The 12678-nt window shown below is 42.1% G+C and overlaps 1 protein-coding gene, 2 long non-coding RNA genes and 1 other non-coding gene across 4 annotated transcripts; 2 read left to right on the top strand and 2 right to left on the bottom strand.

The window, feature by feature from the left end:
- Positions 1 to 346: 346 nt before the first annotated feature.
- On the top strand, positions 347 to 1319 carry LOC103654278 (uncharacterized). The gene is made up of 3 exons (XR_565993.3): positions 347 to 419; positions 556 to 620; positions 871 to 1319. It is a non-coding gene; the product is annotated as an uncharacterized lncRNA (long non-coding RNA).
- A 551-nt stretch (positions 1320 to 1870) lies between these two features.
- Positions 1871 to 1952, bottom strand: TRNAS-UGA (transfer RNA serine (anticodon UGA)). The gene has a single exon. It is a non-coding gene; the product is annotated as a tRNA-Ser (tRNA).
- A 639-nt stretch (positions 1953 to 2591) lies between these two features.
- On the bottom strand, positions 2592 to 5180 carry LOC100285577 (uncharacterized). The gene is made up of 4 exons (NM_001372306.1): positions 4874 to 5180; positions 4561 to 4752; positions 4324 to 4489; positions 2592 to 3189 (listed from the first exon to the last, which is right to left on the bottom strand). Exons 1-4 carry the CDS (start codon positions 5120 to 5122, stop codon positions 2795 to 2797), a joined length of 1002 nt encoding a protein of 333 aa, NP_001359235.1. The 5' UTR covers positions 5123 to 5180; the 3' UTR covers positions 2592 to 2794.
- A 1879-nt stretch (positions 5181 to 7059) lies between these two features.
- On the top strand, positions 7060 to 10784 carry LOC109946076 (uncharacterized). Its single transcript, XR_002269237.1, has 3 exons — positions 7060 to 7115; positions 10265 to 10301; positions 10738 to 10784. It is a non-coding gene; the product is annotated as an uncharacterized lncRNA (long non-coding RNA).
- The last annotated feature ends 1894 nt before the right edge of the window (positions 10785 to 12678 follow it).

Here is a 12678-nt window from a genome sequence, read left to right as displayed (position 1 = left end):
GTCAGTGAAGCGGCGAAGTGACTGCGGTCACTTCGGCTCTGTCGACTGAAGGGCGCGCGTCAGGATAAGGTGTCAGGCCACCTTTGCATTAAACGCTCCTGCGATACAGTCGGTCGGCGTGGCGACTTGGCCAAGGTTGCTTCTTGGCGAAGACTGGGCCTCGGGCGAGCCGAAGGTGTGTTCGCTGCTGGAGGGGGTCCTCGGGCGAGACGTAAATCCTCCGGGGTCGGCTGCCCTTGCCCGAGGCTGGGCTCGGGCGAGGCGAGATCGTGTCCCTTGAGTGGACCGATCCTTGACTTAATCGCACCCATCAGGCCTTTGCAGCTTTGTGCTGATGGGGGTTACCAGCTGAGATTAGGAGTCTTGAGGGTACCCCTAATTATGGTCCCCGACAGGTGGAGTCCTATATGATTCTCCAGGTACTAATTTGACATTTTGCCTGTGGAACTAATAGAGTGAACGTCTATTGAATACAATTTAGATGAATAGCTAATCATCAATTGGATACTAATTGACATACAAAATTCATGGTTGCCTTCTTTTTCTACTGTGCAGCTTGCCTACACCAAGGAGTACATTGATGGGCAATTCTCTGGAAACCTTGGATAGATCCTAATCAGGTAATGTTTCTTGTTCCTTTCTTTCTAACTTATGTCATGTAATGTTGTTCTATAAAACTGGGAAAAGCTTCATCCTGCTGCCCAACTCCAACTATGTATAGGATGATGCTTCTTCAACTATGTATTATGATGGTTTGCATAGCTCTACTCGATCATATATTTTTCATCAATTGCTTGTTGTTTATGCAGATCAGGAAAATCAGTGAGTGAGAATCCACTTCTGACACATCTTGCTTTTGTTGTTTTATAGGTTAAGGCTGGAGACTTATTATGAAAATATTCGGTCCTTGTTATCAACATATGAGGACATTATTGTCAAAGTAGGCACCATCTCTTTTAAAGCATATGCTCCATCACTTAGTACATTTGATGAAATCATCCTAGCATGGATTCATATGACATCACCTCTACGCCACATGGATATTACCTATTTCTCGGTTGCTTCATTTTTTTCATAATATGCAGTAGAGCTGTTGTAATGTGATATGCACAGCTCTTCCTAGCATGTGTAATTCTGAATGAGACCTTTTTATGCTGCTGCAGCGCCTGTGGCCACAAATGATTGTTGCAACACGACCATACTCTAAGAGTGGAGCTATCTATATGAAGAGTGTAGGTAGAGGCAATTGGCTAACTTGTCGGTACTCATGAATAAATATTTTGACATAGTTGTTAAATGTTTGTTCAATACCAGTTTATTCTGAGTCAGCGTATTTATAATAATATTATATATTTATATTGTCAATATAATATTAGTGTTACAGTGATATTTTACCACACGGATTTTGCATATTATAGTGATGTTTGTTGTTCCATATCTATGTTTTGTACTACCTCCGTTTTTATTTATTTGGCGCCGAGTAGTTCAAATTTATGATAACGAAAGACATATTAACGAATGGAGGAGTAGTAATTTTTAACTTCCGTGACAACGCAAGGGCACGGACCTAGTTTAGTAATAATAATATAGACATCTATTTTGTATAAAATAGAATTAACCGTGAAGAGCTAACTATATACAGATTTGTTTATACTTTACAACTTATATGACGCTTCATCTCACTCCTTTATATTACAAATGTAGTATATAAATATCTCTGATATTTAGTAATAATAGTATAGACATATATTTTGTATAAATCTGAATTAACTTAATCGATACGTGCTTAATAGAATGTAATTGGATACAAACGGACCAAGTTAATTTCGACGGGTGATCTTGTGTTGAAGGAAAAAACAAAAGAAAGCGTCGTCGACAGCAGGGTTCGAACCTGCGCGGGCGTAGCCCAACAGATTTCAAGTCTGTCTCCTTAACCACTCGGACATATCGACGTTGTTGAATTTAATCAGTAATCTAAGTAATTATTATCAATCAGATCAAGCAGTAGTGTTAGAACATCTTCCGTTCTCAAATATGTATAGCCGGGTGATCGAACAAACGAGGACTCAGGTGACATATACCTCCTCCGTTCTCAAATATTTATAGATAGCTAGTTTATTTTTTAACTCAAACGTGACAAATTAAAAAACGTAAGGAGTATCATAGATAGGGTAGATAATACACTACTCTAAAATAGTTTGATGGTTTAAACCTCAAAACGATCACTAGCAGACAGTTTCCAGATTTTAGAAGAAAAAAAAACCTTATTGTAAGGGCGTCCCTTACATTTTAGAACATCTTAACTTAGAAAAAAGGCTTTTTGTTGATCACATATATTTTAGGACACGTGCAATACAATTTAAAACAATCATGTCATGGTATCCTTTAAAGCATCTTTAATTATTAGCTACCGAGTATATACACGCATGTTGGCTACTAGTTAGACAGTAACTATGATACGATCGATAAGACCATTGGGTGTTCATCATCTTTTTTTTTCCTCCTTTGCATACCTAAAAAACGTTTATCTCTCTCACGCAAAATAAAGCATATATGTATAATAATGAGTGCAAGAAAAAAAATGCTGTCTGAAGAAGAACAAATGATGGATTACTTATTCAAACGATGAACAACATCGTCTCAACACCTTGGTTGGCTGGTACAACATGCATGATGTGATCTCACAATTTTGTGGACGAAGTAGAAAGATTACAAACTTAATTAACGACTGAAAGCAAGCCCCCTGTTAGATAGTGTGCACCGCCGGCCGACCTTCTTATTAGTTGGTTATTAATTAATTGACCCTTCTGCAGTTCTTCCTAATCTGCCCACCGGAGCCAGTTAACGGAGTGATGTCACCCATCTTCACCATGCCCGTCACAAAGTCCGAGAAGAACTCGCTCTGGCCACTGGCGTAGGACTGGACCAGCGCGTCGGTGGCTCCGCCATTGAAGAGCTCCTGGTCGGAGTGCAGGAGCCCCTTCTTGCAGACAAGGTTCTTGTAGTAGTTGTTCTCGAAGACGGTCGGGGTTTGAAGGTCCAATGGCGCCAGGTTGTTGTCGCCTGATGAGCCTGAGGATCTAGGGCAGCCTGACTGCCTTGTTCTTGCGAAGCTGCCGTCGATGTTGGTGTCGTTGTACACGTGGGCTCTGAAGTTGGTGCAGCGTGCTTGGCCGATGGTGTGAGCTCCTGATAGAAGAGGCATGCATATTGTTACACAAACAAAAGAGAGAAACATGCATGATCTAAAAACTATTTGCCGCTTAATTAAATTAGCACATGAACTTTTTTGAAGCGTCGTCTTGTTTTTCGCTGTCTAAATAAATTTGTAAAAAAAAAGAGAGAATATAAATAAAGGTATCTGATTCTTGGAATGAATTAAGCTAACCACACATGTATGGTGTGTACCTAACCTGCATGTGCTTTAGTATTTCGTCGAATTAAGATATTAGGTGGAAGAGACACTGCAGCCGTCGAAAGTTCAGTAAAGTTGCTATCTTGTTATTAGAGGCAGGATTAATTAGAATAAAGTTGAAGCTTTTGGGCAAAGAATTTTCGACAAGAAATCCCTGCCGACAATATGAGGTAATGTCATCTCTTTTAACTTTTTTAACAGCGCGCATATAACTGTCACTAGTACAGAGAAGATCTATACTGACGGTCGTAAACCTATTTTTAGTGGCGTTTATCGTAACCGTCAGTGCTAGAGGTCAGTAAAAATCATCATTTTTACAGGCGGGTAACTGAAGACCGCCAGTGAAAATCGATTTTCACTGGCGGTCGACGTAATAAAACCGCCAGTGAAAATCGATATGATGAAATCCCTGCCGACAATATGACGTAATAAAACCGCCAGTGAAAATCCCTGCCGACAATATGAGGTAATGTCATCTTTTTTAACTTTTTTAACAGCGCGCATATATAACTGTTTTGGCCCAACTTTCATGTGATGACAATTTATAACATATTTGTCTAGTAGTGATACGAAGAACACACATGGGCAAACACTAATCATTTAATTTGTGTAGTGTGCGTGTAAAATTTGTTCTTCCACGTCGTCAAAACGGAGCTATCAAATTATTATTAGGCTTCCATCTTTATAAATTTAAGGTCACTTTGGTAAAGGTACATTATTTAAGCTCCATCTTTCAGCTGGAAAGGGTAGCTGTTGCTATATTCTTGTATATATGCCTGCCTCCTTGTAATATAACGATATATATATATATATATATATATATATATATATATGAGAAATTAAATTAACTAAAGAATACGTAGTTTTTTTAATTTGTAGAACGTGCATATGAGAATAATAGTACGCACCGGAGAGCGCGACCATGTCCTTTTGGGAGAGGCCTTGGGCGGCGAAGAGCGACGTGAGGTTGGCGAGGCCCGACGTCGGCGGCGGGATGTTGTTGTTGGCGCCGCTGAAGCTCGCCGTCGTGGAGTCCCGCCGCCCGACCTTCACGTCCCAGGTCGGACCACCCAGCTGCATGTGGATAGACCAGCATCAGCATTCATCCGTCACTCTTGTTGACACAGAACCTCAGCAGTACTCACGATGACGACGCTGTCCCTGGCGGCGATGGCGAGGATGTCGGCGCAGGAGACGACGCCGGGGCACACCTTCTCGACGGCGGACTTGACGGCGTCGATGACCTCGAATCCCCTCACGGAGCCGTTGTTAGGGTTGGCCATCTTCTCTCCCTGGAAGCTAGGCGTGTCGTCCAGCAGCAGCGACGCGTCGCAGCCCTATATATACATACATACATTACATGCACGCGGATCACAGTCACAGATCAAGCAGCACAACAACATGCGTGCATACCTACATGGTCGATCGATCCACACCACCATACACGTAATAACGTACCTGGACGAAGCAGTCGTGGAAGAAGAGGCGGACGATGGAGGCGCCCATGCGCTGCTCGCTGGCGACGGCGGACTGCACCACCGACTTGACGGCGTCGTACACGCCGGGACACGAGGAAGAGTAGAAGCCCGTGGACAGCTGCGCCGACGAGGTGCCGGCGGCCGCCATTAGCAGCGCGAGGGGCAAGAGCACAGAGATGACGATGCCGCTGCTGCATTTTGTCGCAGATGCAGGTGCTGCTGGAGCCATGGTCGATATCAGTGCTGCTCCAGCTGCAGTGTGTTTTCGTCTTCCCTGTAGAATGAGATGGGCTAGCTGGTGAGCGAGCATGGATGATATTTATAGCCCAATGCGAGCGGCCATGGTTTTTGTAGTTAATTAGCATATATAAGCAACTTTGTATGTATAATATTACTACTAATTGAATGAAGCTGCTTTGTTGGACTTTGAGTTGAAAAGCAACCGATGATCCTCCGCCAATCAAGCTGGTTGATTGATTATATGCTAGCTGCCTGCCCAACAGTCAAGTGTCATCCAGCGAGATGCGATGCAATGAGGGACATTTTGCTTCAAAGTTAATTAAATTGCTGTGAAAGCACTTGCCTTGCCAATAATGCAACGACGAGCTTCACGAAGTGTGTACATGCATGTTGCCTGGACACAAGGACTTCGTGTGTGTTTTAGCATGGTAGCTAGGATACATAGGATTATTAGCAAACGCTTCATTTCATTTTGAGTTGCAATGCATACAGCAATTAGAAATTTATGATATGTTTTTTTACTCAACGCATGTGTTCAGTTGCGATGTGTTTAAAACTATATATATGTAGACTATTTATAAATCTTTACACTCAATTTATATATTTTTTGCACTATAAAAAAATATAACAATAGTCATATGTGCATCTTGAAGAGTTTTTAATGAAGTTCTAAAAACCCTTGAGTTTTTCAAGTCGCCAAAAACTATTAGATCGTCTTTGATTGAATTCCTAGACTAACTATAGCGTGGGTGTTGAGTTATATATGCAACATATCTCTTGGCTTGTGGTGCACGGGTGTGTAGAGCACAAAAGTGGTGATCGACGATGAAGATGAAGGTTAAGTGGATTGGTGCCAATGGACTGAGAGCACTAAAGAACAGATGTCGAGAACAGATGTCGAGGCTTGGACTGAGGGTCTGTTGAAGCCGAAGGACTAATTGTGGTGGCTGACTGCGACACGTACAAAAGTCACTATACCACAACACCAAATTAGTGTCTGACGACCGTCGCTATAAATAGAGAATTAGCATCAAATTGTTAGTCGGTATACATAGCCACAGATGGTGAGTCGGTATATGTCTAAATTCCAACTGAGTGTTAGTCGTTATATTTATATGTGAATAGTGTCGCGTTGTCAGTCGGCAATTCATACCTATAGCATCGCGCTGTCAGTCGCCATAAAAAACATTGCAATTTATCCAGCCTGTTGGCGCCTAAAGCCCAAAACCCTATTACTTCCCGGGCAGCCGTCGCCAAAACAACCAGCCGCCGCGCGCCGTCACCTCCCCAGCAGGTCGGCCGTCACCTCCCCAGCCAACCGCCGTCACCTCCCCAGCCGGCCGGCCGCGCGCACTCTCCTCCCAAACAACTTCGCGCGTCGTCGGCTCCTCCCCAGCCGGCCGGCCGCGCGCTCCCGTCCCCAACGCAGCCACGCGCGCAGTCCGCCGTCCCCAGCCAGCCGCGCGTGAAGTTCGCCGTCCCCAGCCAGCCGCGCGCGCAGTCTCCTCCCAAGCCACGCGAGCGCAGTCCGCCGTCCCGTCCCCGGCCCAGCCGCGTGCCCTGCTACGTCAACCATCGTCCCCTGCCGCGCGCCCTGATAGCTTCATCCGCCCAGCCGCGCGCCCTGCTAGAGCCTCCTCCAATAACTGCGCGCCCTGCCAACATCCGTCCCCAGCCGGCGCCCCACTTCTACTGGAGCGAGGCCGACCGCACTGGAACGAGTCAAGCGGAGAAGCGCCGGCGCGGCTACGGTACTGTCGTCCGATCCCAGGCAAGTTTTATGTCTACAATGTTTAAAACTTCAAATTATGATTGCAGTCACTGATTATGCTACAATGTTTAAATGTAAATTAGTGGGGAAGGAGGGAGTTGTGAGTTGATAACCTGAAATATATTTTTCTATAACTTTGATTGCAGTCGCTGATTTCTAAGAAGTAGTCCTAAACCATGGTGGATAAGACATGGATCAATGATGATGCTAGGTACAAATCCATTATAACACAAATATAAATGTGATATCTATAGCTTAAATGGAATTTGACCTAAGAATGAAAATGATGATGCATGTAGGCACGGCAAGACATATTTACAAGGTGTAAACAGCTTCTTGGCTTTTGCATTTAGAAATTCGGCTGTAGGGAACAAGATTTTATGCCCTTGTAGAAAGTGTGTTAACTCGTTTTGGAAAGAGGCAAGTGAAATACGTGAGCACTTAATATGCGATGGGTTTCTAAAAGGGTACACGATATGGAACTTGCATGGGGAGACTAGCTCTGTTATGAATCATGGAAACTATGATTACAATGAGGTTATGGAGGAACCTAATGAAGATGATGACATTTCTGATTTGCTTAGAGACTTAGCTACTGGTTTAGATGATAGAGGAGATTTTGAGGATACAAGCTCTTTTGTTGACCCCTGTGAGGAGCTAGTTGCTATTCAAAAGTTGGTTGCAGAAAATAGCAAAGAGTTATATCCAAACTGCAAGAAATATACGCAGCTACGTTTCCTGATTAGATTACTCCACATCAAACTCCTCGGAGGATGGACTGATAGATCTTTTAACTTACTATTTGATTTACTTAATGATGCACTCCCTGAGGGTTCAACACTCCCGAAAAATTTTTATGAAGCTAAGAAATTGGTGAAAACCATAGGAATTGGGTATATAAGTATTCATTCATGCGAAAATGATTGCATTCTCTATTGGAAGGAGAATTTAGATCTGAATTCATGTCCAAAATGTAAGGTTTCACGATGGAAATCAATAAAGAAGAGTCTAGATGGGAAACATGTGTATAAGGTTCCAAAGAAGGTTCTTCGATACTTCCCAATAAAGAAAATGCTCCAAAGGTTATTTTTGACCTCCAAAATAGCAAATCTAACACGATGGCATGCTGAAGGTCGAAAAAAAGATGGTTTACTTAGACATCCAGTAGATTCACCCCTATGGCAGGACTTTGACAACAAACATCCAGAGTTTGCTGCAGATAGCCGTAATATTCGCCTTGCATTTGCAACTGATGGCTTTAATCCATTTAGGTCCATGAATGTTAGCTATAGTGTTTGGCCTGGTATTTGTATTCCGTACAACTTTCCACCTTCAATGTGCATGAAGCAATCAAATTTCATCCTTTCTTTGTTGATTCCTGGTCGAAATGGACCTGGTAGTGACATGGATGTCTATTTTCAACCCCTTGTTGATGATCTGCTAGATATGTTCGTCAATGGAGCTAGAACTTATGATGCTTCAAAGGGTGAATTCTTCAAGTTGCGAGCTGCACTATTATGGACTATTACTGATTTCCCAGGTCTAGGATACACATCTGGATCTGTCACATCTGGTGAAGCAGCATGTCCTGATTGCAACTACCACGCTTGTTCACTTAGACTTAGTAATGGCAGCAAGAATTGCTATATGGATCATCGTAGATTCTTGCTTGATGACCATCCATTTAGGTTTGACATTGATAGATTTGGTAAAACTGAGTTTAGGCCAGCACCTACTCCGCTTTCTGGAGAACAAATTTTAGAGTGCACTAAAGATCTTAATCAAACTTTTGGCAAGGATCCATCTAGAAAGAAACCGGCAAACAAGAGACGCAAGAAAGGGGAACCATTACTCATTCTCAAAAGGAGATCTATTTGGTTTCAACTACCATACTGGAAAGATTTATTGCTGAGACATAATTTTGACATCATGCACATAGGGAAAAATGTGAGTGAAAGCTTAATTAATACATTCCTGGGCACAGATGGGAAATCAAAGGATAACTTGAATTCTCGGTTGGACCTTCAGGCCCTAGGTATTAGAAGTGATCTTCACCCTATTGAAGTAGAAGACCAACTTTATTTACCACCAACACCTTACTCAATGAGTCCTGCCGAGAGGAAATTATTTTGCCAAGTACTAAAAGGGGTGAAGTTTCCTGATGGTTATGCAGCTGATATACGACATAATGTACATGTTAATGAGAGGAAAATAATTGGACTTAAGAGTCATGAGTGCCACAAACTTAAAGAATATGTTGAGGCCCATCCAGAGTTGAAGGAAAGAACAATTCAAGAAGGTGATGCTTTTGCTGCTGTTTGTGGAGAGAAAGAGCCAAGAGGACGTGTCCGAGTTTTGGGTCTAGGACCAACTCCCCAAGATATTGGTACCCCGGGCTTGAGAAGTTACACACCCACAAGACTCCAAATGGAAGTCCTAGCCCACAAAAAGGCTGAACGTGAGAAAGCTGCTCTAGAACAACGCATAGCAGAAATGGAGGAGAAAATGCAGGAGCAAAGGATGGCTCATGAAATGAGAGATGTGGAAATCATCTCGCATGATGGTTCTAATACACGACACCATCCGGTAAAGTAGCTGAACATCTTAGAGTCATTTTGAAATCTACGGAATATTTATTACTTATTACCCTCATATTTATTTTAGGACACGAGGTCTGGACAACATATTGATCAAACACATAATATTGCTCAGTTTCATGAAGATGAAGCTTATGTGGAGGATGAAATCTCTGATGAGGGTGAAAACTTGCTTGGCAGCAATCATGTTAGTGTTACCCCTGCAGTACATCCATCTAAAGGCAACCCTATCAATGGTACCCCAACAATGCAGCCCTCTAGCAAGACGACCAATACAACCCCAGTAGTGCAGCCCTGTCAAGGCAACACTAGAGCTATCCCAGCAAGTCTGCCTCTTCACACTGAACTTGTAAGTTTTTCATCCATCCTTCAAAGTTTCTAATTCTCATTTGCTAGTGGTTCTGTACATTTATTATATTCTTATAATTTCATTGTTTGCTTGAGATTGGAAAGGATGTGATCTTATATGCCATATTGAGAGATCATCCTGTGGCTAAGGGAACAATTATTTCAACTAATCCAAGCTCAGTGCTAGGAGGAGTTGCTCTAGGAAAGCAATATTGTGAGGTTGTTGTGAATGTTGTGCTGAAAAGGGATGCCCTTCTACCTCGCCCATATGGTTATTTGGAGGAGATGGGTGATGCTGATCGAATGTCGATCGCATGGCCGTACAAGAGAGTAATAAGCTATCTCTTTGTTGTTTTTTCATATATGGTGATTGCATATTTTCTAACTAATGGTTTCTATGATTATATAGCTAAAGGTGAGCAAGACATCAAAATCATCCCAGAGTGCTACAGGTATATATATGATTGACATTGTACCACAATTCTATTTTGTGGTATCTACCACTAATTTCAGTAGATATTCTTGGTTATGACTGCTTCTGGCTATGTGGCTGATTTCAGTAGATATTCTTGATTTTAGTAGGTATGTGGCTGGTACTAGTTAGAAGGTGTTTACATCTCCATGATGCTCCTTAAGTTCCCAAATTCAGCAGGAATGTGTCCAGCTACATTATTTTTGCTTAAGTTTCTGCAGGAATTAGAGTAGCTGCTCTCTAAAATTCATGCAGCTCAATAAGCAGCAGCAAGGTGTTGTGATCATGCAGTTCTGTTGCGTTCAACTATTGTATATTTAGCTTAATCATGGAGCAATGGTGGTATCTATTCTATAGTTTATTTTGGAATGGATTTCTAAGTAGTCTACTAATGATTTGGGTTTTAATTTTGTCAGGAGGGAGGTCCTAGAGGTAGTAAGTCACTTGTTTACTCCATGATGACAATAGCACGCAGATTGCGGTGGTGCCTATGGATGCTACAAGAAGAAAGATCAAAAGTTCTTTTGGATGGATGCAGCTACATATTTTGTTTTGTATTTTCTCCAAAAGAGAAATTTGCAAGTGAACTTAAAAATTGTGAAACCAACATGTGGTTGTATTAGCTAGTATCTCTGAGCTTTCACAAGCCAAACTTAGTGTTGTTGCTGCTTATTTTGATCTTTATTACAACAAAAGCAAACTTGTGAACTTTATGTATGAATGTAGTACAATTGTTATTGTCATGAATGAAAACATGAGCTATGTCAACATGAGCTATGTATGAATGCAGTACAATTGCTATGTATGAATGCAGTGCAATTATTATCTGATGTTGATGATAATTGGAAATGGCTAGTAATATATTTTTTAGGCTCATATAGCCGTAGCGTTTGATTGGTAGTCGGTAAAAATACATATATCGCATCAGACAGTGTGTCGGTATAAGTTCTAGTAGCGTTTGATTGTTAGTCGGTAAAAATGCATATATCGCATCAGACAGTGTGTCGGTATAAGTTCTAACAGACTGTCCGTCGGGATAAATATGTTAGTCGGTATATCTTTTTAACGTCTAACCGTTCGTCGGTATAAACATGTCTGTCGCTATAGGTTTATGCCGACGCCACTTACAGCGTCAGAAAGTGTTAGTCGGTATAACTCTATAGCGACTGATAGTATGTTGCTATAACGGTTTATACCGACTGTAAGTAAGTCGTTATTGCTAGGTTGTGGTATAGTGAGTATACAAAGAAGTAACTAACCTAGTTAAAACATGGTGGTTAACTAAGTCAAACGGATCCGCCTGAGGACTTAGTGGTCGAGCAGTCGAGTACCAGCAGTGGCACACGTTGTGGATGGATACCTAACATTTTATATCTCTTGGCTTGTGGTGCATGGGTGTGTGGAGTGTAGAAGCGGTGGTCCACAGTGAAGATGAAGGTCAAACGGGTCCGTGCCAATGGATTGTCAGGGATTAGTGAGGCCGAAGGAATAACCGTGGTGGGTGACATCTAAGGACATCGACAAGTGCAAAAATACATCAAGAAATAGACCGTGTTGGCCGAGTTAAGACGGTGGTTAATTAACCAAGTCAAGCGGATGTGTTGGAGAACTCGATCAGTGATCGAGAAGTCGAGGAGGGATACCAGATATTCTGTGTCATTTTCATAAATACCATCATCTTCTTCCTAGGAACAACAGCGTTAACAAACAAAGAAGGCATCTCATAAATTCGAGAGCTGTTAATGTGTTATATGTTTGTGCCGGAAAAGGAGGCAGCTCAGTTTGACTCAAAGTTGCTTTTGGGAACCAGAATGGTAGCTACATGTTTGCGTGCACTGATGGTATAGTACTAGAATTGTTGAAACTCGAAAGGGATATGCGACATTTTTTCAATGTGTGTGTTGGATGATGCCAACCTAGCTAGACCAAAATAAAAAGGAAAAGTTGAATGCACATTCTCTCTTATTCTATAGGTACTGAAAGGCTTGGGAGTGGACATGCTTTAGTTTCCATTTTCTCATCAGGGGAAATTATATTGCTAGCTAGACAGATGGAATGTCGCTGATGTGGTGAGAGAGATTTGGTGTTGATCACCAATTAGTTCGTGGGTAGGCATCAGGTGACCAATTTACTCTTCTACTTCTCCTGTCGTTATTGACCAATAATATAATGCATGCATTACACTGTCGGCTAGCTGCTATAGCTAGTTGCGTCGTCAAAGAGAAAGAAGATGGACGATGGAGCTGCAGCTGCTCGATCCGTAGGCATGCAGATTCTAATCTAGGCTGAGTGGGTTTGGTGTGGCTAGTTACTTGTGTTCGCTTTTGTCAAATGAAAAACAGGTTGCTTGCCAGCTA

Source organism: Zea mays, chromosome 4 (assembly GCF_902167145.1).
Source record: "Zea mays cultivar B73 chromosome 4, Zm-B73-REFERENCE-NAM-5.0, whole genome shotgun sequence".
NCBI classification, from domain to species: Eukaryota; Viridiplantae; Streptophyta; class Magnoliopsida; order Poales; family Poaceae; genus Zea; species Zea mays.
This window is presented reverse-complemented; position numbering and strand designations above follow the sequence as displayed.

Bases quoted from the DNA above. Each gene is read 5' to 3' on its own strand.
- LOC100285577 (NM_001372306.1), bottom strand. From the start codon at position 5,122: ATGGCTCCAGCAGCACCTGCATCTGCGACAAAATGCAGCAGCGGCATC. The intron at 4,490-4,560 runs GTGAGTACTGCT...ATCCACATGCAG, and splicing joins CCAGGGACAGCGTCGTCATC to CTGGGTGGTCCGACCTGGGA. The intron at 3,190-4,323 runs GTGCGTACTATT...CTCTTCTATCAG, and splicing joins GGACATGGTCGCGCTCTCCG to GAGCTCACACCATCGGCCAA.